The sequence below is a fragment of the Gavia stellata genome, chromosome 3 (assembly GCF_030936135.1).
Source record: "Gavia stellata isolate bGavSte3 chromosome 3, bGavSte3.hap2, whole genome shotgun sequence".
Taxonomy (NCBI): domain Eukaryota; kingdom Metazoa; phylum Chordata; class Aves; order Gaviiformes; family Gaviidae; genus Gavia; species Gavia stellata.
The window spans coordinates 26692466-26719614 of NC_082596.1; the positions used below are offsets into that span (position 1 = coordinate 26692466).

The window sequence follows — 27149 nt, forward strand, 5'->3', positions numbered from 1 at the left end:
TAACTACACATCGCTTGCGTAAGATCAATTCCACATCATTCTCCTGGCCACAGCTGACTTTGGCTTCACGGTGTCTCTAATGCACGTACAACTTAGTTGTTGTTGCAGAAGGGCACTGGATGCTAAACAAGAACAGCGGGAGCTGCGGAAAGGTTGCAAGCAATTGTTCTACAGGTACTTGAGAGAAGTGACAATTTCTTACATCTGGAAAGGGTTAGTTTTAAATATGGAAAGGCTGCAAAGGAGATTTCTCAAGCAGGACAGAATTTAGCCCGTGTTGAGCTGGAGCTAAAGCTTGTGAAACCAAGCAGAACCAAGCCTTGGAGCAGACTGCAGTGGCGCACAGCCAAACTCACGGCGATGCACACCGAGCTCGGTCTCTGGAGAGCAGGGGCACCGCACGAGGGCACCGGCCCCCGCCTCACAAGCCCAACCTGCAGGCACGACTGCCGCGGCAGCGACCCCGCTCCCGCCGCCGACCCGCAGCTCTCCCTCCGCTGCCTCCAGCGGGCAGCCATCGCTGAGGGGAAAGGCCGCCCGGCCCCCCCGCCCTCCTTCCCCGAGCCTTTGCGCTGCTCCGGTGCACTCGGCAGCGCCGCGAGTGGCCCCGCGCCTCCCCCGGGCCGGGGTGCAGCGGGGGCGGCAGGTTCGGGGCCTCGCCCGCCGGAAGCCCCGCGACGGCCGCCGCCCGCCCCAGCTCCGCTTCCCCTCAGGGCGCTGAGGGCGGGCGGGGCAACGGCCGGCGCCCGCCTCCCGCAGCCCCGCCCCTCCCCGCCCCCGGGCACGGCGGCGGCCCGGAAGCGCTCTCGCTGCCGCCCGGAAGCCCTTCCCCCTCGGCCGAGCCAAGATGGCGGTGGACACGGCAACCGAGCTGCTGTTTTTAGACACGTTCAAGCACCAGAGCGCGGAGGTAACGCGGCGAGGACGTTGGGGCCGCTGCTTCCCTCCTATTCCTTCTTCCCGCGTCGGGGCCTCCCTGGGCCGCGGCGGCTGCGGGGCACGGAGCACTGCTGGGTCGAGCGGGGCTGGGGTAGGCCCCGGCGGTGGCCCTCGCTTCGGCGGGTGGCCGGGCAGGAGGGAGCAGGCCCTGGTCAGGTGCCCGCCGCGGGGGGATCTCCGCTGCCTCCCTGCCTTGCCCACGAAGCCTTTCTCGGGCCGCGGCGCCGGACCCCGGGGTGCGCCCAGCCCACCGCTGTCCTGGCAGCCCGGGGTGCGTCGGGCAGGGGGCTGAGGGAGCCTGTGGTGGTGGGACAGGAGGGAGGAGGTGACGGGGGGAAGAAGGTAGTGGGAAACAAAAAGGATAAAACTGCTTGGAGAAGCCCGTAAGGGAGGAAGTCAGGCAGAGGGCCATGCCTGTCCAGTTGAGCGATACCGAATGCTTTTCTGTGGTTAATGAGGAGGATAAGTATTTGTGTGCGTGTGAGATGTTCCCTTAGATTTATGCAGCCTGTATGCCTCGTGAGCAAAAGGAGTATTTCGAACTTCCTTTAGCAGTGGGAGTTCATTGAAATATTCCACTTCGAGGCTGTTGGGATCCTGTTGGTTGTGTTGCAGCAGGTTTGCCCAGGGCTCTGTGTTGTTCAGGGTGGAAGAAGGGGACCATGAGGGGGAAAACACAAAGTGTAGTGTAACCTGAGAAAGGTGCTGTGTTCGTGGACAGGCGTTAGGGAAAGAAAGTTTAGTATTTTGAGCTGGTGCTGCAATTAAAAACAAATGGGAAGCTATTCTGGAATCCTTTCTAGCTGCTGGGATCAGGGAGACACACATGTATTTTTGGTTTTACTGTTTAAGACGGTGTTGGGCAGGAAATGCTAGCCACTGCCGTTCCCCTGGCTAGGAAACACTAGCCACTCCTCTTCCCTCCAGGACAGTATGTTCTCTTATTGAAGGTTTTAATTGTGTATAACATTTTCTGGCACTTTCATTTTTGCCAGGGACATTTTCCAAACCTGAACCGTATTGAATTTTCATTAAAGAAATAGAAAATGTATTTTACACGTTGCAGGAAAGACTTCTTTATGTTATGCTAATTCTTCAGCTAAATGGATCGTGAGTCTTGCCTTCGAACTTGCAATTCTTGAAAAGTACTGCTGAGTTTTCTAATAAAATTATTTGTTTCACTTAGCTATGCAGTTTAACATGCGTTGAACAGTTCTGATGTAGTTATTTTTTTTTAATGTATTGGAGGGAAAGTAGAAAGTAGATTGGGTTCACTTGCCATCGTGATGATGTTGATGTGTGGCTGTCAGGGCGTAATCCCATATCATTTAAGCAGGAATTTGTCTGTCTTTGGGCAGTGCTGCTGGGGACACAGCAGCAGCCCTTCCTCCAGAAACCTGAGTCTCACATGTGGCACATACACCTTCTTTTAAAGGCAAAACAAAGAGCTCCCACAACCATCACTCTTCGCAGGCTACAGTCACCCCGTTCCTGTTCCTAAGGCTATGCTCTCTGTCATAGTGGGGTTCCTTTTGTTCTACCACCCTGCTTGTAATACGTTAGCCCTTAGTGTAAGATGTTGTATTTGTGTACTAAAGGATGTATGCATAGAGTTCTTAACAAATGACAGTAATATGTGCCCAAAAGCACATGCTTAAATATTCTTTTTAAAACTTTACTTGTGACTATTTCTTTGCTTATTAGTTTTCTAAAAATCTTCATACTTCCTTGCCTTACGCTGGTAATTTTGGGGTTTCTTTTGCTTTCTGATTGTGATGAAAGTTTTATGACTTTTGACTGCAGATCAATCTGTTTTTTAATTTTTATTTTTTTAGTTATGTTGGTAGATACTTAGATCAGTTGTTTGGTTTTGTGGATTGTGGTTTTTTTTTTTTGCTAGTGCAGTCTTTTGCTAATCCAATTTGCTAATTGTAAACATTCAGTGAGAAATGTGATTCTGAGCTTCTGTTCAAGAAAGTCTTTATATGCTTACAGTTGGATATATAGTTGATCATCTTTACTATTTTGTAAGTGTATATATGATAGAGATGATGTATAAATGTAATAAGACCTAATATAGTGAATCTAGTGAGAGGAGACTTTCAGCATTAATTTGGTGGCTGCTACATGGGAAGTCACTGTGACTTTATGATTACTTCCTAGTTTGTACAAACAACTTAGGAGTGCTGAAGTGTAACTTTTCTTTATACTTGCTCTTTCTGTGTGGTAAACAGAAAAGTTATTTGCAAAAGGTTTCCAGATGTTGTTGCAAAACTGGAGAAATGAGCATTGTATGGAATTTTTGTACAGGTCTAGTAGAACAGATTTATAGTACCATCATTTCTAATATTACATTTGAAGTAGAACATTTGCTAATGTTTAAAATTAAAAAACACATTTTCTTTTAATTATAAAATTGATATGTTTTTTTTAAAAGGGAACAATATGCTCAGTCTTTTGTTAATAATTTAAATTCCAGTTGTTACCTTTACCAATGTATGTTCTGTTAGAAAAAACCCTGTTACTGTTTAGAAGATTCTCACAAACAAAGGGAACTAATCATGTAAATAAACCAGTGACGCTTTTTATAAAAAACAGTGTTAAATATATGAAATGTGCCAGAAGATTATTAAAAAAAACCAACTTTCCTGTCTAACAGTATTTAGCATTTTACAGAATTGAATTTTGTAATTATTAGGATTGCAACCTTAATTTGGTTGGTAAAGAATGTGAGTATATTATGTTGTTTCCATTTTATGTTTCTTAGACTTCCTTTATTCTTTGTTTTGTAGCAGAGTACCAATATAGATGTAGTTCGTTTTCCATGCGTGGTTTACATAAATGAAGTACGTGTCATTCCTCCAGGAGTGAGAGCTCACACAAGTTTGCCTGACAATAGAGCTTATGGGTAAGTGAAAGATACAAGGTATCTGATTCAGGAACACCTTCCTGTTATTTTTTCTTGAACTTGTGTATCTCAATAGAACCTCCTATATAAAAAGGTAAAATACATTTATGTGTCTGCTAAACTTGTAATTATTTTGGAGAATTATTTAAACAGTATAATTTAAAGGTTTTTTCCCGTGTTAGTCCTACTTACTCTGATAAGGAGCTCATCAGATTTCATTTTTACTTTTGTTCTGTTTCCAGAGAGACATCCCCACATACATTTCAACTGGACTTGTTTTTCAACAATGTCAGCAAGCCAAGTGCCCCTGTTTTTGATAGGCTGGGGAGGTAAGTACTTTTCAAGATTAGCACGTGACTTCATTATCTACCTTTTCTTCCTGAGAATTTTTTAGTGCAGAAAATGCATAATAGAAAATCTGTTTCTCTCATGATTTTCATGTTTGGTCTGGTTTTTGCTAGTTTGTGTTCTTTTGCTTTTCCTCCAATCTGTGTGGGAGGACAGAGGCTCATGCTTAAAAGAAGAAAAGATGCTGCTATTTTTTAAACTTCCAGAGCCCTTATATATTAATGAAAAGTGTTTTGTAGAAATAACTGATTTTGCACTCTTCTTTTTAAGAGCATGTATTTGTTCAGTGTTTTATTATTGGCTTATGCATTTAGTACTGCTGTGTTTCATTTCTGTAAACATGCTTTATATTAATGGAAAAATAACTTGGTGTATTTTATTTAACAGCCTTGAATATGATGAAAACACTTCAATTATTTTCAGACCCAATGCAAAGGTAATGCAATGTGATTTAAACCTCCTTTTCTACGTCTGTCATTTAGGTATAAATATGGTTGCGTATGGTGTGTTAGCACTGTGTAAAGCATTTATTGCTTAAGATCTAAAACCTGCCTGTAGTTTAGATACTCATTACTTCAGAGTCTGCATCTATAATGGCATGAGTTGTCAAGCAATCAAATCTTCTACAATTGCTATGTAGATTACCAACATAACTAGTGGATAGTTCTGTTGTTCTGTACTTATGAGCAAAGATGAATCAGAATGCTGTGGCTGCAGGCCACAGCTAAGCACGTAATTTTCAGTTCTGTTTGGGTTTATTTCATTCAGATCAGTGTCTGTGTGACCCATGGTAATGTTGGTTTTTTTTTATTATTAGGCTGTAGTAGATTAAGTAATATACTGAAAGGAATTGAACGTGTTTAGAGAAAGATTTTTTTTTTGTTGTAATGACTGATATAGTTAAAGTTTTCTTAGTTTTCAAAATGTAGGGTAAAGAGACATTTTAATGTTTGGTTCTTCTTTCTTGCATTTATGCAGATACTGATACAGTGATATTAAAATAAAATACTTTTCTGAAGTTGTCTTGTGTTGTTTTTAAGTGCTTTTTCTTTTTTTTTCTTTTTTAAAAAAACAGGTCAACACGGATGGATTAGTTCTAAGAGGGTGGTACAACTGTCTGACTTTGGCAATATATGGCTCAGTCGACAGGGTAATAAGTCATGAGAGAGAGTCACCTCCTCCACCCCCACCTCCGCCACCACCTCCCCAGCAACAGCCTGGTTTGAAAAGAAACCCAAAACATGGTAAGCATTGTGAGAAGACATAGATTGTTGTTTTTTTCTTTTTTTTTTTAAGTTAACATTATAGTATCCCATCTGAAAAAAACCCAGTTCTTTAACATTTTAGATTTCAGTGGCTTTATTTTTCTAGCTTTATGTCTTTGTCCTTTACTTTTTGTACTTTCTTTTAGATTGATATTGAATGGTTTTAAGCAGATTCTTGTGTAGTGCTTTTTTGAGGCTGGGTGTCTTGAGCTATTGCTAATTACTTAGGATGGTCAAAATGCAGTTTAATTTATGTGAACTCATTAAAATATAGATGATTGAAATATCAAAAAAGTGATTAGAATAGTATTGAAATCATAACAAGAAAATTTCACAGTCATAATTACCTTTTTTTTTGCGTCTTGTGTGTGAAGTACATTGCAGAAGTGTTTGCTTTGCATTGGTGTTAGAATAGCCATGAATAGAATCCATGATGAAGTTTCTGCTTCATTTTTGGTTTTAGATTTAAAATTAGAACTCTCTTGTTCAAGGTACAGCTATTGGGCTGCAAAATTTGAATACTCTCTGTAGTAAAAACCAGTTGTAAACTGTAAAAAGCAGTTGATTAAAATGTAAACTTTTTTTAAAATAACTCAGATGTTATTGGTAGACTTACAGTCTTGCTAGTGTCAAAGCCAAAAATGGCAATTACTCATGCTGATTTTAACCTAGTATTATATTAAAAAAACATCAGAAGTGTTAATAAGGTTTTTTATTGATGTAGCTCTTGTTTACATCAAAAGTGACTTCAGAAAATTGCCTCACATACTGCAGATGCAGAATACAGATTAAGTAACAGCTGGGAAATGAAGGTATTCCCTAGTCAGAAGTAGCACTGAAAAACTACAATTTCCTGCTTCTATTCTGGTGATTCCATTAAATGCAAGTTTTTATTCTCACAATAAATACAGTTGATGGAGAGAAAGAAGACCAGTTCAATGGCAGCCCTCCAAGACCACAACCTAGGGGACCAAGGACACCTCCAGGCCCTCCTCCTCCTGATGATGATGAGGATGAACCTATGCCAGTGTCAGGTAGAATGAGAACAAACTGTGTTTTATCTGCTGTACGTCACTGCTTAGTGGAGGCAGAATTCTGTGTTCCTGCCCAGTGTGAGGTTTCCTGTCTGCTGTTACTCCTGCTGGACAGATTAAATTTTAGGAAAGGGATTTGAAAGAAAATCTGTTGGCTATGTTAAACTGTATCAATTTAAAAGTTAGTAGATTTGAGAATATTAGCTGTTGACCAAGTACACTGCTTGAACATGCTGCTCATATTTTATATAAAAGTTCTGTTGACTCTGATATTCATTGTTCTTCTCCATCCCTCTGCAGCATCTGCCGAGTTCTCTGGTCTCCCTATGGGTTAAAAGTGCCAAGGACTCTTTACATATTTCTTTATAGTCTTACTGAACTGAGTGACTGTTGCTTGTGTTCAGTCAAATAATCTGAAGATTTTCTTCAAGATACTTTTTTTGTATCTCTACTATGTGTAATGCAGAATTCTAAAACATATTATTGAGCATTGGATTTCAGAGAAGTACTCTTATTTCTTAAACTTTGTATATATTTTTAGTGGTTGGGGAAAAAGAAGATGATGTGGACCATAGGGAGGATTACTTTGAGCCCATTTCTCCTGATCGAACATCCATTCATCAAGAAAGCCAGTATTCTGATGATGGAGAAGTGGAGGAAGATCAACCAGAAGAAGGAGAAGATGAAGATGATGTGGATGTTGAGGAGGACGACGATGAGGATGATGATGATGGGCATACAGTAGAGAGTATTGCTGATGAGGAAGAGGAAGAGGAGGATGAAGATGAAGATGAAGAAGAAGGTGAAGATGAGGAAGAAGGTGAAGGTAAGTGAAGTTGTAAAAAGTTAAGAAAAAAATCAGGTTTATGAAATATTGATGGCAGTACCATTATGATGATTAAGTGCGAAGAGAACTGGATATTTTTTCCCTTGGTCATTGCACCATTGTCTGCCTTATTTATGGTTCTGACATCTCTTGAGAACAGTATTTTGCTGTGGAATATTTATTCCTTTGTAGTAAATCTTCCTGTTACTTTCTGTAAATAGAGGAAAATAGATACAGCTTTTATAGGTGAGAATGAACATTTGATCTTGTTATGTTTTGTTTAAAAATGTAGGAAAGTGGTGAAAGAAATTATTTCTTAATTAAAAGTCAAATAAAGTTGTTTATGTAATAATGTCAGTAGTCACCTTGTTGTATTACTTAAAGTTCCCACCCATGCCTGTGCAAAATTTCAGGCTAGAAGTTTTATGATAGATGCAATCATAGGAAGAAAATTGGTCAACATGCTTGTAGTAATGTGTACCCTAGTTAAACTTTTTGCTTTATACATTCTTTTAAATATCTCCATTATTACATAAAAAGATCTGTCAACTGGGGCTTTCACTTACATTTGGAGAGAGAAAGCTTTCTGTATGTTAGTGTACGATTGTTCTCTAACCGGTAACATTTGTATTAAATTATTACTTTTTTTATTTTGAGCAGATTCTCAGCAATTGTGGACTGGTTTATCCATAATTGATTTCATTTCATAACTGAACCTTTTTCTTTTTAGGCGATGATGGATATGAGCAGATTTCAAGTGATGAAGATGGAATTGCTGATCTGGAACGTGAAACATTTAAGTATCCAAGCTTTGATATTGAATATACTCCCGAGGATTTGGCCTCTGTGCCTCCTGTGACTTATGAACCTTTTGAAAGGGAGCTTGGACCTCTTTTATACTTCAGCTGCCCTTACAAGACTGTATTTGAAAATGAAGTTGCTAAAATAAAGGACCAAGACCCAGAAAAAGAAAATTCAGGGGCAGTGGAAGCCTCAGTTAAATTAACTGAACTGTTGGAATTATATCAAGAGGAAAGGGGTGCAAAGTGGGTCACTGCATTAGAAGAAGTTCCGAGTTTAATAGTAAAAGGATTGAGCTACCTGCAGGTGAAAGACACAAAGCAAGACTATATTACCCAGCTAGTAGACTGGACCCTGCAAGCTTTAAACCTTCAGGTAGCTCTCAAACAGCCCATTGCTTTGAATGTCCGACAACTCAAAGCTGGGACAAAACTGGTATCATCGTTAGGAGAATGTGGGACTCAAGGAATAACGGCACTCTTGCAGGCAGGAGTTATTAATGTGTTATTTGAACTGTTGTTTGCAGATCATGTATCATCCTCCCTTAAACTTAATGCTTTTAAAGCTTTGGATAGTGTTATTAGCATGACTGAGGGAATGGAAATGTTTCTAAGGGGCGGTGTAGATGTACATGAAAAAAGTGGTTACCAGAAACTCCTGGAACTCATACTATTAGACCAGACTGTGAGAGTAGTTACTGCTGGTTCTGCAATTCTCCAGAAATGCCACTTCTATGAGATTCTGTCGGATATTAAAAAGGTGGTTGATCAGTTAGCAGAGAACACTCCTTCTCTTCCTAATCACACGGAGCCAGAACAAGACCAGGACTTGGCAGGACTTGAAAGAACCAACCAAGAATATGAGAATGATGTGGAGGCTCCTATGGATATGGATCATCTTTTGGAATCTTCTAATATAAGCGAAGGAGAGATGGAAAAACTTGTTAGTCTTCTTGAAGAAATCTTCCATTTGATGGAAACTGCTCCTCATACAATGATTCAGCCACCTGTGAAATCTTTCCCAACTATGGCACGCATTACAGGCCCTCCAGAAAGGGATGATCCTTACCCTGTCCTGTTTAGGTAAGGCAGTTGCAAGTTCATGTTCTAGAGTGTATTTGCTCCAACTTGATACAGATATTTTTTAGGGGTGAGCTTGTTGACTAACACTTCCCTAGATGTTTCACTTCATACTTTATTGGAGGATTCTAGATTGTGCTTTTAAAGTCTGAGAGAGTTTGATAGTTAATATACCTGTTATTTTGTTGGCTTTCAATCAACCTAGCATGCATATAACAAGAAGTTAACCTCTTGTTATTATTGGTGCCATGCTGGCACTTCAGTTGCATTCACAGATCCTGACAAGTTGTGCTAGGTGCTGTACAGGTGCATATTTGAATGTTATAGATCTAGAGTGTTTTCCCTTTGTCATCTTGGAACATGTCTATGTGTATGGATAAAACAAGTCTGGAATACCTCTGTCTGTATGCTGAGGTGGCAAGATAGAAGCCAGCCCTGGTAAGAAGTCATACAGTTGTGTCAGTGTAGCTCACTGCTTCAGAGCACAGGCAGAGGATTAGAGGCCTATCTGCCTTCAGCCATGTAAAGGATCCCATGGGTTATTTCTCTGTTAGCAAGTTTCTGTCTAGAAAGTATTTCTCTAAATACTAACGGGTTTCCTTGATAGTAGCGGCGTAAGTCATGGCTGAATATAAGTACCTACATGCAAACAATCTCCAAATCACCTCTTGCATGTGCTATAATGATCAATTTCTTAGCACATTAAAAACATTTAATGCAGCATTAATGATGATTCAAATACAGCAAATTTAAGAAAAGGTAAAGTGTTATTTTGTTTGTAGATAAGGTGAGGGTTTTTTTGTTTTGATGTTTTTTAAAATCAGTACTATATGTTTAGGGATTTATTTCCTGTAAATATTATAACAATTATGTTTTGTATGATTAAAATTTTGTACTACTTCATAATTAGTTGTTATTTCTCATAGTCCACAGAACAGTAAGTGCTGAAGCTAGAAGGCATGTAATTTTGTATATGTTATTGTGCAGAGCTGACAGATGATTGTAGTATTACTGATTCTTTGCCATACATTTTTTTCAGATATCTTCATAGTCACCATTTCTTGGAATGCATTACTTTGCTACTGTCTATTCCAGTGACAGGTGCACATCCAGGTGTGCTTCAAGCTATACGAGATATATTGCGTTTCCTGGCACAGTCACAGAAGGGTCTTCTTTTCTTTATTTCTGAGTATGAAGCAACAAACTTGTTGATTAGAGCACTTTGCCAGTTTTCTGATCCGGATCAAGAGGAAGGTCTCCAATCGGATGGTGCCAATGAGGATACTTTTGCCCTGTGGCTCCTGCATTCGACACAGACGTTACAGTGCATTTCAGAATTATTCTGCCACTTTCAGCGGTGCACAGCCAGTGAGGAGACCGACCATTCGGATCTGCTGGGAACACTTCACAACCTTTACTTGATTACCTTTAACCCTGTGGGAAGATCTGCAGTGGCTCATGTATTCAATCTGGAGAAAAATCTCCAAAGTCTTATTACTTTAATGGAGTACTATTCCAAAGAAGCTTTAGGGTAATTTAAGTGTTTATATTCTTTAGGTTTTTAAATTTGAAAAGTATCTACCTTTTATAAGTAATTCAGTAAATCTAAAATAGTTTTTCTTTTAGATCGTGATCTTTTTGTTTAAAACCAAAACAAGAAGTAGAAGTAAGTTTTAAGTAGAAGAACGTAGTAGAAAATCAGGCCTGTCACTTGCGATCAAGTACTTAATGCCCACAATCTGTGTAGGTCATCCACAAAGGTGTTGTGATATAGGTCAGACTTTTGGCTATGTGAAAAAAAAAATCAGTAAGTAGGCAGTTTTCATTCAAGCATAAAACTTGACTGTGAAATGAGCAAAAGATTTGATTGGGGAAATGACACTGGACACTTTTCTAGTGTGGGACTCTCTCAGTTCTGTAAGTTCTTGTAAATGTTAAAAACAGTCATTATTTTCTCTGGACAGGCAGTTTCACTACTTTAGGTAGCAGTGCTTTTAAAGCAAGATTTGTAAAAACAGACAAGGTTATGGAGAAGTTTGTTTGCTACCTGACTCTTGTCAGTGCTTTCAGCTCTCATCTTTTGTGGATGCTGAAATAAGTGTGAAGTAAATGTAAAAGAAAGCTTTCCATTTTCAAAAAGCATAGGAGAATTTTTTTTTGGGGGGTTTGGTGGTTTGCTTTTTTTGGTTGATAATTATATGGGGCAAGTCTTGGTGAAGGTAACAGTTCTGTAGGTAGATTTTTAGGGGTCAGAGAGTGAAAAATCTAACAAATATTCAGTTGCATTAGTTGAGATCTAAAGAAAATCCTTCTTGGTATTTCAGAGACTCAAAGTCTAAGAAGTCAGTTGCTTATAATTATGCCTGCATCCTTGTTTTGCTGGTCGTTCAATCTTCCAGTGATGTCCAAATGTTGGAACAGCACTCAGCGCCTTTGCTGAAGCTTTGTAAGGCAGACGAAAATAACACCAAATTGCAAGGTACAGTATGTGTCATTATCAGCTGAATTGTTTGAATGTATAGAAGAAACCTTTTATATGTGGGTAATTGGTGCTTCACGATCATCTGGTTTGGATAATGTGTATAATGAAATTCCTTTTCCAGCTGCATCTCGTTAGTTGAGTCACTGAGATAATGTGTAATTTTTTTTTCTGTTAATTAGAGTTAAATAGGAAATTCTTTATAGTTAAATTATTTTTCAAGCAATATTAACTACCATGAATTTTGGATAATTACAGGAAGTTTGAAATTATATCTGTGTTGAAAATAGAGCAAATTTTAGTAAAATGGACTAAACTAGTGAGTGAGCTGACTGTTACTTTTGTTTCCTTTAGTGATGTAGCCTTATAGGGTCTGTATATACTAATAAATAATCCTGGGACTGTTTTCTGGCATCTAGGCCAACTGGCAGGGAATAGTCCATGTTACCCTGTTACTAAGTCTTTTGAACTCCAAACTGTGTCTCAAGGTGTACCCTGGCTTGTGTTGACTCACAGATGAGGCCCAAATCATTTGGATTGGAGCTGATAGGGAAAAAGCCTGCTGAGGACTATTCTGACAACTGAATGTTGAAGCTTTGTTGTCCAGAGTTGTGCTCTGCACTGCTTAACTGACTTGCATAGGCATACCAACAATTTCTTCTAAAACTTAAATGCACTGAAAAATCAGAATTCTTCAAAATTTTAATTGAATTCCCTCCTCTGCCATGCTTTCATTTCTTTTCTCCTCACCTGATCATCAGACAGTTTCGTGAGAAGCGGCGCTAGTTTATTAAACCAAATAATGAAATCAGTCTGAGAATAGTTGTCAATTCATATCCAGTCGACCTTTGAACCTTCACATTCTTTTAAATATTTTCAGGAACTATGGGTTTTAAAAGTTTAAATCTCTTGTCCCCAAAGATTGGGACTTTCAGGTTATTCTGGACTAAGAGAGAGGCTGTTAATCTATAAAGACTTCCAGAGAGAATATGTGTTACTGGTGCAGAGATTGGCTCCATTTGAACATTTAATAGGAGTTTTGTATTTGGTTTGTAATAACCTGTTATGTACATTAAGGCGAATGTGCTTTGGTCCTTGCTCTTGATGGCTTTTTCTTTAGCTGACAGTGGGAGCCTTAGTGTCTTTTATAAAATATGTTTAATTACAAATAATAAGATGAAAATTATTTGAGTGTTCAGGTTGACTTGAGACGAATTTTGTCCATGTATGTGAGGTCTGTTGCCAGTTCTGAAGTCTTATTTTTGTTGATGCTTTACAGCTGGCTACAGCTGCAATGTGTAATGTATGCCTCACAGATTTTGCACTTGGACTTAGTACCTGTTGTATAAATTAAGTACATTTTTATTACAGAATTTTTATGTTCATAAATGCATTTAAAAGTTACTTAAGTCTTTTTTTTTTTCCCTCCAGAGCTCAGCAAGTGGCTTGAACCTTTGAAAAACCTTAGATTTGAAATAAATTGTATTCCAAATCTCATTGAATATATCAAACAGGTTAGTAAAATACAGATAGGTACTATCTTTTAGTTGTGCTTTATAAGCTTAGACCTTTTTGTAGTTTGATCTTTTATCTTAGGTATGTATTAACATACGGTGTTTAAAAATACACACTATTATCCAAAATGGATGTTTTTATTAAAGCTTATGATCTAGGCAAGTTCTTGCTCTCACTTATATTTATTGAATCAAAATCTAAGGTAACTATGTGCTGCAGGGATCCAACTATTTAAATCTTCTAGCTTACCATAAAACCACAACACAAATGTTGACCCTCCATTTTTTTTTGCATCTGCTGTATTTGTGACTGCTTTCCAAAAATGGAATAATTGAACTTAAATTTTGTGGAATACTTACAGTAACTAGATATAGATTTTGAATAGTAAGCTAGTGATATACCTGTTGTAAAGTCCTTCCTTGTAATATGGGTTCTTTTTTGTTTTTCTCTTCCCCCCCCTCCCCTTTTTTTTAAGAATATTGACAGTTTGATGACCCCAGATGGAGTTGGTCTTCCTACTGCGCTTCGTGTTCTTTGTCATGTTGCATGTCCACCACCTCTGGTAGAAGGTATGGTTGATATATTTGTACTGCTTAACACAGAAATCTTAGTCTTCTGAGTCTTCTACTTAAACATGTCTCAAGTGTAACTGTGATTGCCCAGGAGAAATTAAGCATACAGAAATGTTATTTCTTTTCCATACAGGTCAACAGAAAGACCTTAAATGGAATCTTGCAGTTATTCAGCTCTTTTCTTCTGAGGGAATGGACACCTTCATTCGGGTATTGCAGAAGCTGAACAGCATACTTATTCAGCCTTGGCGACTCCATGTCAACATGGGCACCACGCTTCACAGAGTTACTACTATTTCTATGGCCCGCTGTACACTTACTCTCCTTAAAACAATGCTAACAGAACTGCTGAGGGGTGGATCTTTTGAATTCAAAGACATGCGTGTTCCATCAGCACTTGTTTCTCTACACATGCTCCTGTGTTCTATTCCTCTCTCAGGCCGCTTAGATAGCGATGAACAAAAAATTCAGAATGACATTGTTGATATTTTACTGACTTTTACACAAGGTGTTAATGAAAAACTTACCATTTCGGAAGAAACTTTGGCGAACAATACTTGGTCTTTAATGCTGAAGGAAGTTCTTTCTTCAATTTTGAGAATTCCCGAAGGCTTTTTCTCTGGACTTATACTGCTTTCAGAATTGTTGCCTCTTCCACTGCCCATGCAGACAACTCAGGTATAATTTAATTTATTTAGTTTTTAAAGAATTGTATAACCCTTAGACCGTTTTTGTAGTTGTGGAAAAAACAGATATGTGAAAGGATGAATTGAAGTTTCTGTAAAGCATTTCTGTTCATATGGATTCTTTGAAGAGACATCTTTTTCATCAGAAACAAAATTGTTCTTATTTGGAGCATCTTTTTAAATTAGCGGTCATATGTTTTGCTTTTGTCCCTTATGAAATTATCTAGACTTCCATTCTGTTACTTGAGTGATTGGCTATGAAGCCTTTGGATTTAACCCTGAATGCCAAACTCTCGGGATGTTAAGAGTCTCCTTTCTTTTGGCATGCATCTTGGATTTGTGATCTTTAATAAGTAAGCGTAAAAGGTGTGTGACAGCCCATGCTCCCAAAGGCATACCTAATTTGCTGGAATCGTGCCCTGTCACTCAGTGATAATAAGGAAAATGGCATTGCATGTTTTTGTTGAGGACCGTATTAGTACTTAGTCTTCATTTATACCTTGTGGTAGAATTCAGGTTTTATGACAAAAGTTGAAAGGAAAAACCTCCTGTTCTTCTGTTCCTGCAGGTAATTGAACCACATGATATTTCAGTGGCACTCAACACCAGGAAGCTGTGGAGTATGCATCTTCATGTTCAAGCCAAACTGATACAAGAGATAGTTCGATCTTTCTCTGGTTCATCTTGCCAGCCTATTCAGCATATGTTGAGACGTATTTGTGTTCAGTTGTGTGACTTGGCTTCACCTACTGCTCTTCTTATCATGAGGACTGTATTGGATCTGATTGTAGAAGACCTACAAAGGTATCTTTGTTTTCTATTGCAAAGATTTCTTCAATGGACTATTAAATTCACCTTTGTTCTGTACAGTAGATTTAGCAGGAGAAAAATACTTTCAGAAATATTACTTAGCCATTATGAACTGAATGAATTCTCAGACAAGTGCTGTATACTGTGTGCTGATAATGCTTAATGTTGCCAAGCAACCATGTCATACTTTTAAGTTGTGATGTAGACAGTTTCACATTGTGTGTTTATGGTAAGTATTTTAGGAAGATTTTCTTCAGGCTGTCCCTACAAAGCCTTATCTTGTCTGTGAACTGCTTCTAAGGGACCTGTCTGATACAAACAACAAAGGTAGACCAGTAAAGTTTGCTATGCTGTGATTTGCATGCTAACAGGAGAACCTGTAGATGTTTGTAAGCTGGAGGAAGTTGACTACTACCATTTCAGAGGGTTTTGAAACAATGAGTACTGTTTATTTAAAAGCATAATTAGCCACATAAAGTTAGATACTGTTTGTATAAAAGCATATTTATCCATACACAATTAGATGCCCTATAGTATGTTAAATGCATAGTAGATTTATTAATTTATTATGCAACCAGAAGTCATTTAGTAAAGTTGAGCAGTATTCAAAAAGTAAATTGAACTGTAAGTTCAAGTACGTAAACCAGGTGATTTTTTAAAAATTCAGAGTTATGACTCCTGTAATGGTTGTTTTTATAGTTTTTTTAGATCACTTAAAAACAGCTTTTTCAAAGTGTATGATATCCTTTCAGCAACACAGAAGATAAAGAGAAACAGTACACTGGACAGACCACTCGATTGCTTGCTTTATTGGATGCCCTGGCTTCTCACAAAGCTTGTAAATTGGCTATTTTGCATCTTATCAATGGAACTACTAAAGGTGATGAAAAGTATGCAGAGATTTTCCAGGAGCTCTTGGCTTTAATGCGATCGGCTGGGGACAATGTCACTCATCAACAGAGCGCTGAATATGTAACTTCCCTTTTGCAATCTCTCTGTGATCAGGTATTTTCTATATTTAATGTGTAATGTGTTGATAATTGTAGGAGACAAATTAAATAAGGTTATTTCTTAGGTGCCTAGTTTTTTTCCAAAATAAAAAAAAAAATCAACATTGTTAAAACATAAAAAAAAAAGAGCATCGTTGACTGCTTTGACAGATTTGCTGTCTTCTTGCTCTTGAATGTAAATACTTTCATTTTACGATCTCTCTTTTGCATTATGTGGTATCTCATTAGAGACCCAAAACTGAATGGCACAAAGATTTTTGGAACATGGGCTACTGGCAAAACTTGAGTTGTCACTATTCACCTATCACCTAGTTGAATAAATATGTATCTCTTAGTTGTCTAACTGAAACATATTAAAAATGTATTCCAAATTCAAAGATATGTATGATATGCTGCTACCATAAAACTACACCATTAAAAAAAAGTATAAGTTACTAGAGCAAAATAAGAAATGTTATCTGAAAACTGATTCATAGACTAGCCCCAGTAGTTTCTCGTTAGTTGCATGCATAGATTTGTATGTCATTATTTGTTTTACTAGTTGCATGTATTTATTTGCTTTAGTGCTTACCCATTTATGCAAAAGACATTTGTGCGTTGGTGGTCAGTAGATATCAGTCAACCATTTGCATATAAACAAGAGCTCTTTGCCCATGCAAATTCTTTGTGAAAGTCAATCTTGTTTTATTTTATGTAAAATGTGGAGGGGGCAGTAGATCTTAAACTTCCTAGGTGGTGTCTGCAGCCTCTTAATTTTGATGAATGTTTTGAGATTAAGGGACAGTTTGACTACATAGGCAAGAAACAGTGTGCAAGTATAAGATATTAGCTGATGATTGTTTGGCTTTTAGTTGTGTCTCTGCTATCACTTATCACCCTTTGGAGCTTTTATGGTTTTAAAAATCAATAATGGTTTGTAGCCCTTAACAGAACCAATTTTAAAAAGATACACTGGATAAAGCAGTAGTGAAAGAACCTAGTGTTTCTGACTTAATATATGGTTAGTTATTGCTGGTATACAGAATGCATTTTTTACTATTTGTATAATAATCACTTTTTATAGGATATTGCACTCATTTTACCAAGTTCATCATCAGAAGGCTCTGTGTCTGAATCAGAGCAGCTTTCCAATTCCTTACCAAGCAAAGAGCTGATGCCCTTAATTTGTGACTGTCTGATGGAAACATTAACTAATTCTGAGAGCAGTTACAGTTGTCTGCTGACATGTATCCGAACAATGATGTTCCTTACAGAGCATGACTATGGCTTCTATCACTTAAAGAGGTATGGTATTTTAATATATCTCTGACAACTTAGAATTATTTCAAAACTTCTGCAATGTGAAATAATTTCTTACTCATCTAATAGGAAATGTTGAGGATAAGGCACCTAAACTTTCATTTCTCTTTGGGCCTTCAGTGTTTTACTGAATATTTTGGTCTTCTTTCACTTGAGATTTTACCTCTGAATGATTTCTGCAGTATGCATACAGGAGCACTTTCTTTCAAGAAATAAACAAAGCGTTGAAAAAAGGTTTGTACCCTCCATTTCCCCACACTGAAGCTGGAGGATTAGAAGGAGATATAGTGCTCATGTTGAGTCACTCAGTAGTTAGAGCTCTCATCTAGGACATTGGAGAGCTGTTGTTCCTTCTATTTTGAGGGGATTCAGTTTGCACTTCCCCAGAGTGTTCTGACCTCCAGGCAATTAGGGCTTTTGAAATGAGGAGATATATTTTTTTTTAACTATTTCTGTTGACTCCACTCCCTTTTGAACAGTATATATATATGAATTGGACAGTATTGTGTTGTTTTGACACTTAATTCCTTGTCCTGTATTTGGACCTGTTTCTGTCCACTGAAGGTGAGGTGCAGAGAGGCAAGAAAGTTGTGAGGTTTCTGAAGAGAAAAAGGTAGTAACTGGAGCCATGTCAATAAAAGGTTGTTCAAAACACTCTTCTAAGCAGTGCTATAGAACTGCGCTGCTCAGACTGCAAGACGCTATACAAACTGCAAATGAAAAATAAGTAGGTTAAAGATGCTGTTTCTATGCTCTCATATGTCTAGCTGTTACCTTCAGTGCGTGGCCTTGCTATTTCTGTGTTGGTGATTACCTTTCTGGTTAGTTCCTGCAGTTAGGCATCATGGGATGCAGTGAAATTGTAACAGCAAGCATGATTCTTGATTCTGCTTTATACGTAAGGCCCTTGTGCAAGAAAAATTTCTGTTGTCCTATCCCTTTTCTCTCAAAGATGAAAATGTAATTTTTTGCAGGTATTAGAGGTATTGCTGCAGTATGTATAGCTGTATATGTCCAGTCTGAAATATCTGTAGACTAGGGAGAACAAGTCTAGTACAGAGAAAATAATGAAGCTCCAGCTTCATAATCGAAACTCAACTTGATAATTATAAAATTTACCAAATCTATTTTGCATATATGTTGTTTTCTTATAACAGTGGAGTGGTCACAATGTATGCACTAATAAAGTATTTTCTCTCTTTTCATTATAAAAACAGCTCTCTAAGAAAACATAGCAGTGCTCTGTACACTGTATTAAAACGAGTAATAACTAGTTTTAGCAAAGACACAGGTGAACTGGCCTCTTCTTTTTTGGATTTTATGCGACAGATTCTAAACTCTGATACGCTGGTAAGTGAATATGTATTGAATACTTAGAGAAACTCAGCTGCATTTCTTTTAAAACCTGTAGTGTGAGACACGTTCAGGAGCAGTTACTTCAGAAAGCAATTGATTATGCAGATTTTGGTGTGTAAGGCTTTTCCATCAGTAGTGTTAATGCCATCTTTAGTTTTTAATGAAATCTGTGAAAGCTGGGCAGAATATATGTTTAGTAAGTAAGAGTTTTTTTCAGTAGGAAGAACGGCATATTGATTCATATTGATTTCCTAAGTGAATAGCATTCTGTTGTGTCCAGGTTTTAGATTCATGGGATCCTATTAAGAGAGTTGCTGTATTGATATGTAGTATAGAAAGGAATATAAAATATTTGTTAATTCTGTGATACAAACCTCAGCTTGTATAGGAAAGGATTGCATTCATCTTGATGCAGCATCTAAACTTGCCTATTGAAGTGTACTTTATTAAAATATTTTGCATAATATGTTTTTAAATCAAGAGATTACTCTTGTTTTGCTAGATTTGCACTAATGTACATTTGAATTCTAAGGGGTTTGCAGTGTGGAAGTGTAAGTATTTACGTATACTTATTTCCCACTTGTCAAATATTTCAGGGATGTTGTGGAGATGATGGAAGCCTTATGGAAGCAGATGGATCTCATCCAGGCAGAACGCTGGGTCTAACTACTGCAGAGTTAAAACATCTACTGCAGAACAAAGAAGAAACCCCAGAAAACCTGCTGCTTGATCTGGAGAAACATGTTATGGTAAAAGAATTTAAATAATCAAGTTGATGTTGCGGTGTTGTATCTGAACGTGTTTTTTAAAGCAATATAGACTATCCCTCCTTGATGAGAAGGGTGCGCAATTCTGTGGCATAGCTTGCGAAATTGGTGATAGCTGTTGCCATTCTTTAATACTGATGTTCAAAATCACCTATTCTGATGCAGGATGGATTCTGACTTTTATTGTTTGTGTTGTGGTAATGCTAAGAAGTTTCAGGTAGTGTTGGGATCCCCTTGTGCTGAGAGTATTTGCACACCATAAGAGCACAGGCAGTTAACTGTGTGATGAAAGGCAGCGAATGCATACAACAGAGAGCACTGGGTAGTGGTGAGCAGATTGTTGATGTAATAAGTAACAGGAACCACTGCTTAGCAGTGGCTTCATGTTACTGGTGACCAGTAAGAAGTGGAATACCCAGGAGTCAGCAGTGGGGCTGATATTGTTGGATGTTTTCATTAGAGACCCAAACGATGGATACATCATCAGCTAATTTATGGATGACAGTAAGCTGGGGGAGTGACTAATGCGACAAACACCAAAGCTTCAATCCAGAGGGACCTCAATAAACTTTTTAGGGTTGATTTAGCAGAAAGCTTGTGTGGGTCATGAGGAAAAACGCAAAGGTCTGCAGTGAGAGCAGGATAACCCTATGCCTTGATGCGGACTGGGCTGAAAAGGGCCAGATGGTTATGGTGGATGTTAGGTTGAACATGGGCCGACAGTGTGCATGGTCACTACAAACGAGGCAGACTGTGTTCTGAGTTATCCTGGAAGGAGCATGGTCAGCAAGTCAAGCGACCTTACTGTCTGCCTCCGTGGGATGCTGGTGAGCTCTCCTGTGAAGTGCTGCATTCACCTTTGGCCAGCTTTGCCCTCTCGCCAGTTCTAGAGAGATCTAGGGAAACTGAAGAGGGTTCTACCAAGGTGGTCAGGGACCTGGAACACATGTGCTATAGAGAAAGCAAGAGGAAGCCGAGCTTGTTTAGCCTGATGAAGAGGGCTAAAGGGCTATCTCACAGCTACTTACAGCTGTTTGGGGGACAGTAACAAAAGTGGTGGAATCAAATTCCTTTTGGTAATTCCAGATGATAAACAAGGGGCAGTGACCCCACATTGTGGCTTCAGAGGTTCAGGTTGACATTAAGGAAAAAAAAAAAAATCACTGAGAAGTGCAGCACTGGAACAGATTGCACAGAGTGGCTGTGGGCTCTCTGTCACTGGAGCTTTTTCTTAGACGTGGCTAGATAGAGTTATGGCTGACCTAATCTGGCTTTGATGATAGTCGTGCTTCAAGCAGGGGGGGATTGGACTAGAAGGTGTGCAGAATTCAATGCATCCAACATTTCTGTGATTCTAATTGCAAACTTAACTCTAATATTCAAATCTAATCCTACATAATTGATAGCAGCTGTGCAGTAGATGGCTAATTTAGAAGAGTCCATAAAACAGGTGCTCCACAGCCTGTTGATCACAGATGCCTTTCCAGTGCTATACTCCCTCCTGTCCCTTCCCTGGCCACCTACATCTGTGGTAAAAGATTAAAAGCCACAACTGTGCTGAAGGGGAAATAGCAGACACTTAGGATGTTGCAATGCTCTAGCAGAGAGCTTGTTAATGAAAACCTGGGGTGATGCCTTCTTTGGGACTATGTTATGGAGGTTATTGCATTAACTGGAAACGAAGACTAGAATGTGCGTGTGGTGACATGGTTTGTTTTGTAGCATACTGAGGAGCTGTCTGCTGCTGTTTGTGTACTTGGGTGTCTTAGTTTCACTGTCTGTGGATGGATAGACTTTTGTGTAGTACTCCCCCTTTTTTTTTCTTAATTAACAAAAGCATATTTCCTTCTCTGAGGAGGGGAAAAAGTTCTGACTTGTGTTGTGTTGACTTAGGATCGTTCTAAGGAAGATGATGGCCTTGAATCCTTACTGGACAACATTGTTGGAGTGAGGCAGATGTTGGAATCGGCAGGTGATTCTTGTCCGCTGAGTGACCAAGATGTAGAGCCTATTCTTTCTGCACCAGACTCTCTTCAGAATTTGTTTAACAACAGGTAAAATGGTTAAGTATGTGACCATACTACCTGTAGTTTACTTAAGAATGCAATAATTTATGTGTAAGTATAGTACAAACAGGAGCTAAGCAGCACTGTTGTCACTACTACCTACTAGTCCCAGTGTATTTAATTTCATGCAAGTATCAAGGGTAAGGCAATAACATTCACCTCAGGTTCTGTAATGCTGTGTATGCTTGCAGCTGGTTGTAGTTCATAATCAAATAGGCATTTGATGTTGTTTTATTGCAGGACTACATACGTGTTGGCAGACGTGATGGATGACCAGCTGAAGTCCATGTGGTTCTCGCCCTTTCAGGCTGAAGAAATAGATACTGATTTGGATATGGTAAAAAGTTTCATTAATGTGACTGAACTGGATTTAAAAATGAGGGTTAATCTGGGCTAGTAGCATTGGAAATTCATATGGCCAAATGGTTTGTTTTCCTGAGCTCACCCTTGTAAATTGACCCAGATATAGGGGTTGACATTTATTAAAGGCTGTTATCAAATGCCTTCAGGTTCACTCGGAAGCAGCCACAAAATTGGCACCTTCTGCAGTGCTGTAATGCAGAAGTAACCTCCTTTAGAGGAACAGTTGTGTCAATCCTAACCTGCTTTTGCATTGCTGCTGGGGCTTCTCAACAGTTTGTGTAAAACGTAGACAAAGGATGTGATTTATTTTCTTTTCCTTGCTTGTCTTCTGTCATTGCAGTAATATCCAGAAAGCCTGATAGCTACACTTTTTTTTTTTTTACATTTTTGCTCTGTAGTGACAAAAGTGGGAAAAAATGGCAGTAGCAAATTAAACTACTTGCACAAAAACTTTTCATAGTATTTGAAACTGATTTTTATAATCTAAACTTTAAATGTCATTTTGAGAAATATACAATAACATTCTTTTTTTTTTTAAACTAAGCAATTGGCAGTGTCTTAACTTCTTATGTGAGAAATGAGTTTCTGTTGACTTCATCACCTTCATTCTTTTTTAGTTTTATTCTTTTTTAATTTATGTGCTAAGATACTTGTGTTTTTAATTTCTTAAGCAAAACCAAAACTGTTGATTCCTGTATAAAAACAGTATTAATAAATTTATAGGACTGTAGCTTAAGCAAAAGAGTGCATCACTGTAGGTCATTTAGTGACAAGACAGGTGTTCATACTTGAAATATTTGACTTTGTTGAGATTCAGAACCATCAAGACAATTTTGCTGCAGCTGTGCTGCTTTTTTGTTTTGTTACTGCTGCTTTTTTTTTTTTTGAGCCACACTACTGCTTTAAAAGGTAGAGGATGGAGGTTTTTTGTTGTAGTGGAAGGGCCCTAGCTGAATGTCATCCATTCTGGTGCAGCATGTTTTCCTCTTAAGAGGTGCTAGTAATGATTGTTGTGATAAAACTAAACTCTGTCATTGCAGGTAAAAGTTGACTTAATTGAACTGTCAGAGAAGGGCTGCAGTGACTTTGACTTGCAAGCTGAATTGGAGAGGTCATTTTTGTCAGAACCGTCATCTCCTGGCCGCACAAAAACCACAAAAGGGTTCAAACTTGGCAAGCACAAGCATGAGACCTTCATAACTTCAAGGTAAGATGAGTGTAGTGAGTAAACATTTCATGCATTCAGCACTGTTTTGTATATTCTCAGATTGCATCTCCAATATGGAGAATGCCTGACCTTCAGCATGCACACATTTTTACATTAACTAAATAAATCATGGTTTGTCATGACAGTGGAAAATCTGAGTACATAGAGCCTGCAAAGAGAGCTCATGTTGTGCCACCACCAAGAGGAAGAGGCAGGGGAGGATTTGGACAAGGAATTCGACCACATGATATCTTCCGTCAGAGGAAACAGAATACAAGCAGGCCACCCTCCATGCATGTGGATGATTTTGTTGCTGCAGAGAGCAAAGAAGTGGTTGCTCCAGATGGGATACCACCAGCCAAAAGGCCACCAAAAGTGTCACAGAAGATTTCTTCACGTGGTGGCTTCTCAGGGAATCGTGGAGGACGAGGAGCTTTTCACAGTCAGAACAGGTTCTTTACACCACCTGCTTCAAAAGGTATGTTGTCTCATGTATTAAAATTGGAATAAATGAATGCTAAAAATGCTTCAGTAATACTAACCCAATTTACTAGCAATTAATCATCCCTGCATGAGATGTTCTTGAAGCAGTGTTGTGGAAATAAGTTGTTTGGCACTAGAAAAGGTTCTCTCGACTGCTGTGAAATTGAACCAAGGCTGTGAGTTCCTGTGTTGCCTCTCTCTCCCTCTCCCTCACAAAAGGAGTTAGCTGTTTTCTTTTAGCAACTGTTGGAGTGCTTCAGAGATGCAGTCAGAAAAATAAAAAGCCCTTTCTACTGTTTGTAGTCATGTGGTAGTTCCTGAAATCAAGCATCACAATATATCTCTGGGTTTAAATGAGGCTTTTAAACAGAAGGATGGAAGATCCTGACAGGAGTAAGGTGCAATTTTCAGTGAACCTGGAGATTCTAGCCACAGAGTGTTACGTTTCTTTAATACACAGACAAGGTTGCATTCCTTTCCATTCGGTCCTGTAATTAGGGCAAGTCCTTGCACAGTAGAAACAGAATATACTTGCCTTTAGTAGTTATAAATACTAGGATGTATTTTACAACAAAAACCTAAGGTATAGGAGTCTATCTTAATGCACTGGATAATGCAATTTTTTAGAAAACTTGAGTTTGTGTCTGGAAAAAGAGATATTTTCCCCTGATTCTGTGTATAATAATAATACTATAATAATATATACAATAATATATAATAATACAATACTATATATAAACTAATGTATAATATTATAATAATAATGATACCTTGTAGACTTCGATGAGTTAGAATACTGAGGGTATGTTGATGTAGAGTAGCTTTATCTATTTGAATTATGTAAGTATTATGTTTACCACCCTGAGTATTGTGAAGATTGAAATGAAAAAAAAAAAGTTATGTTTGCTTAACAGTGTGTGGATTTTTCTCTCCCTATCTAGGAAATTACAGTCGTCGTGAAGGTGCTCGAGGCTCAAGTTGGAGTGCACAGAGTACGCCCAGGGGAACCTACAATGACAGTAGAGGTGGTCAGAGCAATTTTAACAGGGGTCCACTGCCACCACTGAGACCATTAAGTTCAGCAGGTACATGGTATTCATATGGGCATCGAACTATAGAAAATTCCTTGAATTTCATTTTTGCTTTACAAATGAAACCATGCAAGGATGCTGCAGACACTTTGAAATTCAGCAAATGTTTTAAGCATATATGAACAGTTGTCACTGAGACTGTGTCAAATACATGCTTTCATACGAACTGCCCTGTAATCCGTAAAACTTGCTGAATTGAACACTTGATCGCAGAAACTTAATTTTGCATTCAGATTTTTGCAATTCAGTTGTCTTCGTACCTACATGGTAATTATAGAGCCAATCCAAGCAAAAAATGCTTGCCTAAAAGAAAAGTGAAAATTGAAAGGAGAAAACAGACCCCGTTTGTGTCTCATCTTGTTTTTGTTTCCTATGCTTTCACAGCAGCTACTACGCCTAGGGCTTTTTTTTTTTTTTTTTTTTCCAACTGAGTATACTTTTCTTTGCTTTAAGGCTACCGACCGAGTCCTCGCGACCGTGCTTCCAGAGGCCGGGGAGGAATTGGACCGTCTTGGACAAGTGCTAATAGTAGTAGCAGTGGTGGCTCAAGAGGAAAGTTTGTTAGTGGAGGCAGTGGAAGAGGTCGTCATGTACGTTCCTTCACACGATAAAATGGGTCCTAATGGAACAGCCCAACCGTGTGGACTTCTGTGAAGATGACAAAGAAAGTGGCGGCACTAAAGGACCAATTCAGAGTTACTGGTATCTGGAGGACATCAAGAGAATATTTTTGTCTGAAGAAAAGTTTTTGTTTGATACAAGACTTGAAATTTCAATAAAATTCAAGACTTTTTGTGTACAACTGTAAATTTTTTGTTCTTTTTGAAAGAATGTTTTCATTTTTTTGTGGACTTCAGTAGACAATACTCAGTAAAGAACCTCTTTGAGTTAAGACTTGAAGGACTTCTGAAATACTTATTGTGCCAAAAGAAAGGTACAGGTGTCTCGTGTGTGACTTCTTACTGCAAGAAAATAATAAAAAAAAAAAAATATGTAAGGCAATTTTAGTTTTTTTCTCTCAGGTTTAGAGCCATTAGCCTTTTTTTTAGCCAGTTAAGAGTTATTAATGAATAAGATCCATCTGACAGCAGTTAAGTAGCAGGTGATAGAAGATTGACTGAAATGAATTCATCTGTGGAAGAATACAAATGTAAATGTAATTTGTGTAGGTTTTTGTTGTACATCTTTGGTAATGTGATTAGACAGTTAAATAAGATCCCACACCTCCTAAAATTAGTAGAAAATCTGTCATTGACTTCAGGGAGAGTAAGGTAACATTCTAGCATTTACTTTGTAACTCCAGCTCATGTATTAGGAGCACTAGAGTTATCTCATTGGGAAACATGAGTATGCTTTGAAATTAAAAGGCAAGATACCTGTAGCCTTAGAGAGCCTGGAGTTAAGTAGTTGCCTGCCTCTCTGCTGACTTACGTAGTTGAGGAGAGGGCATAGAGACAGATGTATTAACTGAACCACCACATAGTGAAGCAGTAATACTAAACCTTCCCTTTAAATAGATGGTTTGGATTTTTGTTTCTGTAATTAGACTGAGAAGAAAACCTTTGAGAAGTAGGAATTCATAAAGAAATGTTACTACTAGATTCAACTCTAATTTTATTTTCATATTAAATTCAGTGATTGAAGTAAGCTTTTTACATGTTTGCATTCCTTTGGGCTCCATGGAATTAACTGATTCTCAATAGCCTTTTATTGGATTTTTGGATGGGGTAAGGAGTGGTTGCTTTTTCTAAAGGCTATATACAATTTTTACAAATGAGCTCCACTGTCAGACTCAGCTGAGCTTGATTTTTCACTTACACTTTGGTCTCTTGACATTATGGAAGTGCTATAAAGAGGTCTTAGTCTACTTAAATAAGGCCCAGTTGTGATGTTCTTGTTTTACATAATCTTAACTTACTTGGACAAGCTTGTCTGCCTAGAATCATAAACTTTAATGCCCTATTTTAAGTGTTTCTAAATTATGATAAGACTTTGAATTGCATTTTTTTAGCTTTATACTTCCTGGCTAAATTAAGTAGGTTTTTATTTGAACCACAGAAGGTCCCTGTTCTGTGTAGTTTCTCTGGGCAGAGACTTTGGGTCAGGGTTCCACTGTTTGAGAGGTGATTAGTTTGCACAAAGTCAATTGACATAACCTATGAAAGTGGCAAACTTCTAATTGACTAGGTGCAGCTGAAGGGAATAGTATCAGTTCACAAAGGTATGTGTTTTAACGTTGTTTAAA

At 38.3% G+C, this 27149-nt stretch overlaps 1 protein-coding gene across 1 annotated transcript; it reads left to right on the forward strand.

Annotated features, from left to right (window-relative positions):
* The first annotated feature begins 847 nt into the window (after positions 1-847).
* Positions 848-25638, forward strand: VIRMA (vir like m6A methyltransferase associated). The gene is made up of 24 exons (XM_059815434.1): positions 848-910; positions 3732-3847; positions 4090-4176; positions 4583-4631; positions 5271-5439; positions 6372-6494; positions 7036-7320; positions 8051-9203; positions 10240-10731; positions 11525-11679; positions 13111-13193; positions 13670-13763; positions 13900-14444; positions 15021-15256; positions 16015-16267; positions 17336-17556; positions 18789-18921; positions 19524-19676; positions 21588-21748; positions 22001-22097; positions 23164-23330; positions 23477-23808; positions 24755-24898; positions 25358-25638. Exons 1-24 carry the CDS (start codon positions 848-850, stop codon positions 25513-25515), a joined length of 5469 nt encoding a protein of 1822 aa, XP_059671417.1. The 3' UTR covers positions 25516-25638.
* The last annotated feature ends 1511 nt before the right edge of the window (positions 25639-27149 follow it).

Bases quoted from the DNA above. Each gene is read 5' to 3' on its own strand.
- VIRMA (XM_059815434.1), top strand. From the start codon at position 848: ATGGCGGTGGACACGGCAACCGAGCTGCTGTTTTTAGACACGTTCAAG. The intron at 10,732-11,524 runs GTAATTTAAGTG...TTGGTATTTCAG, and splicing joins TATTCCAAAGAAGCTTTAGG to AGACTCAAAGTCTAAGAAGT. The intron at 23,331-23,476 runs GTAAGATGAGTG...TTGTCATGACAG, and splicing joins GAGACCTTCATAACTTCAAG to TGGAAAATCTGAGTACATAG.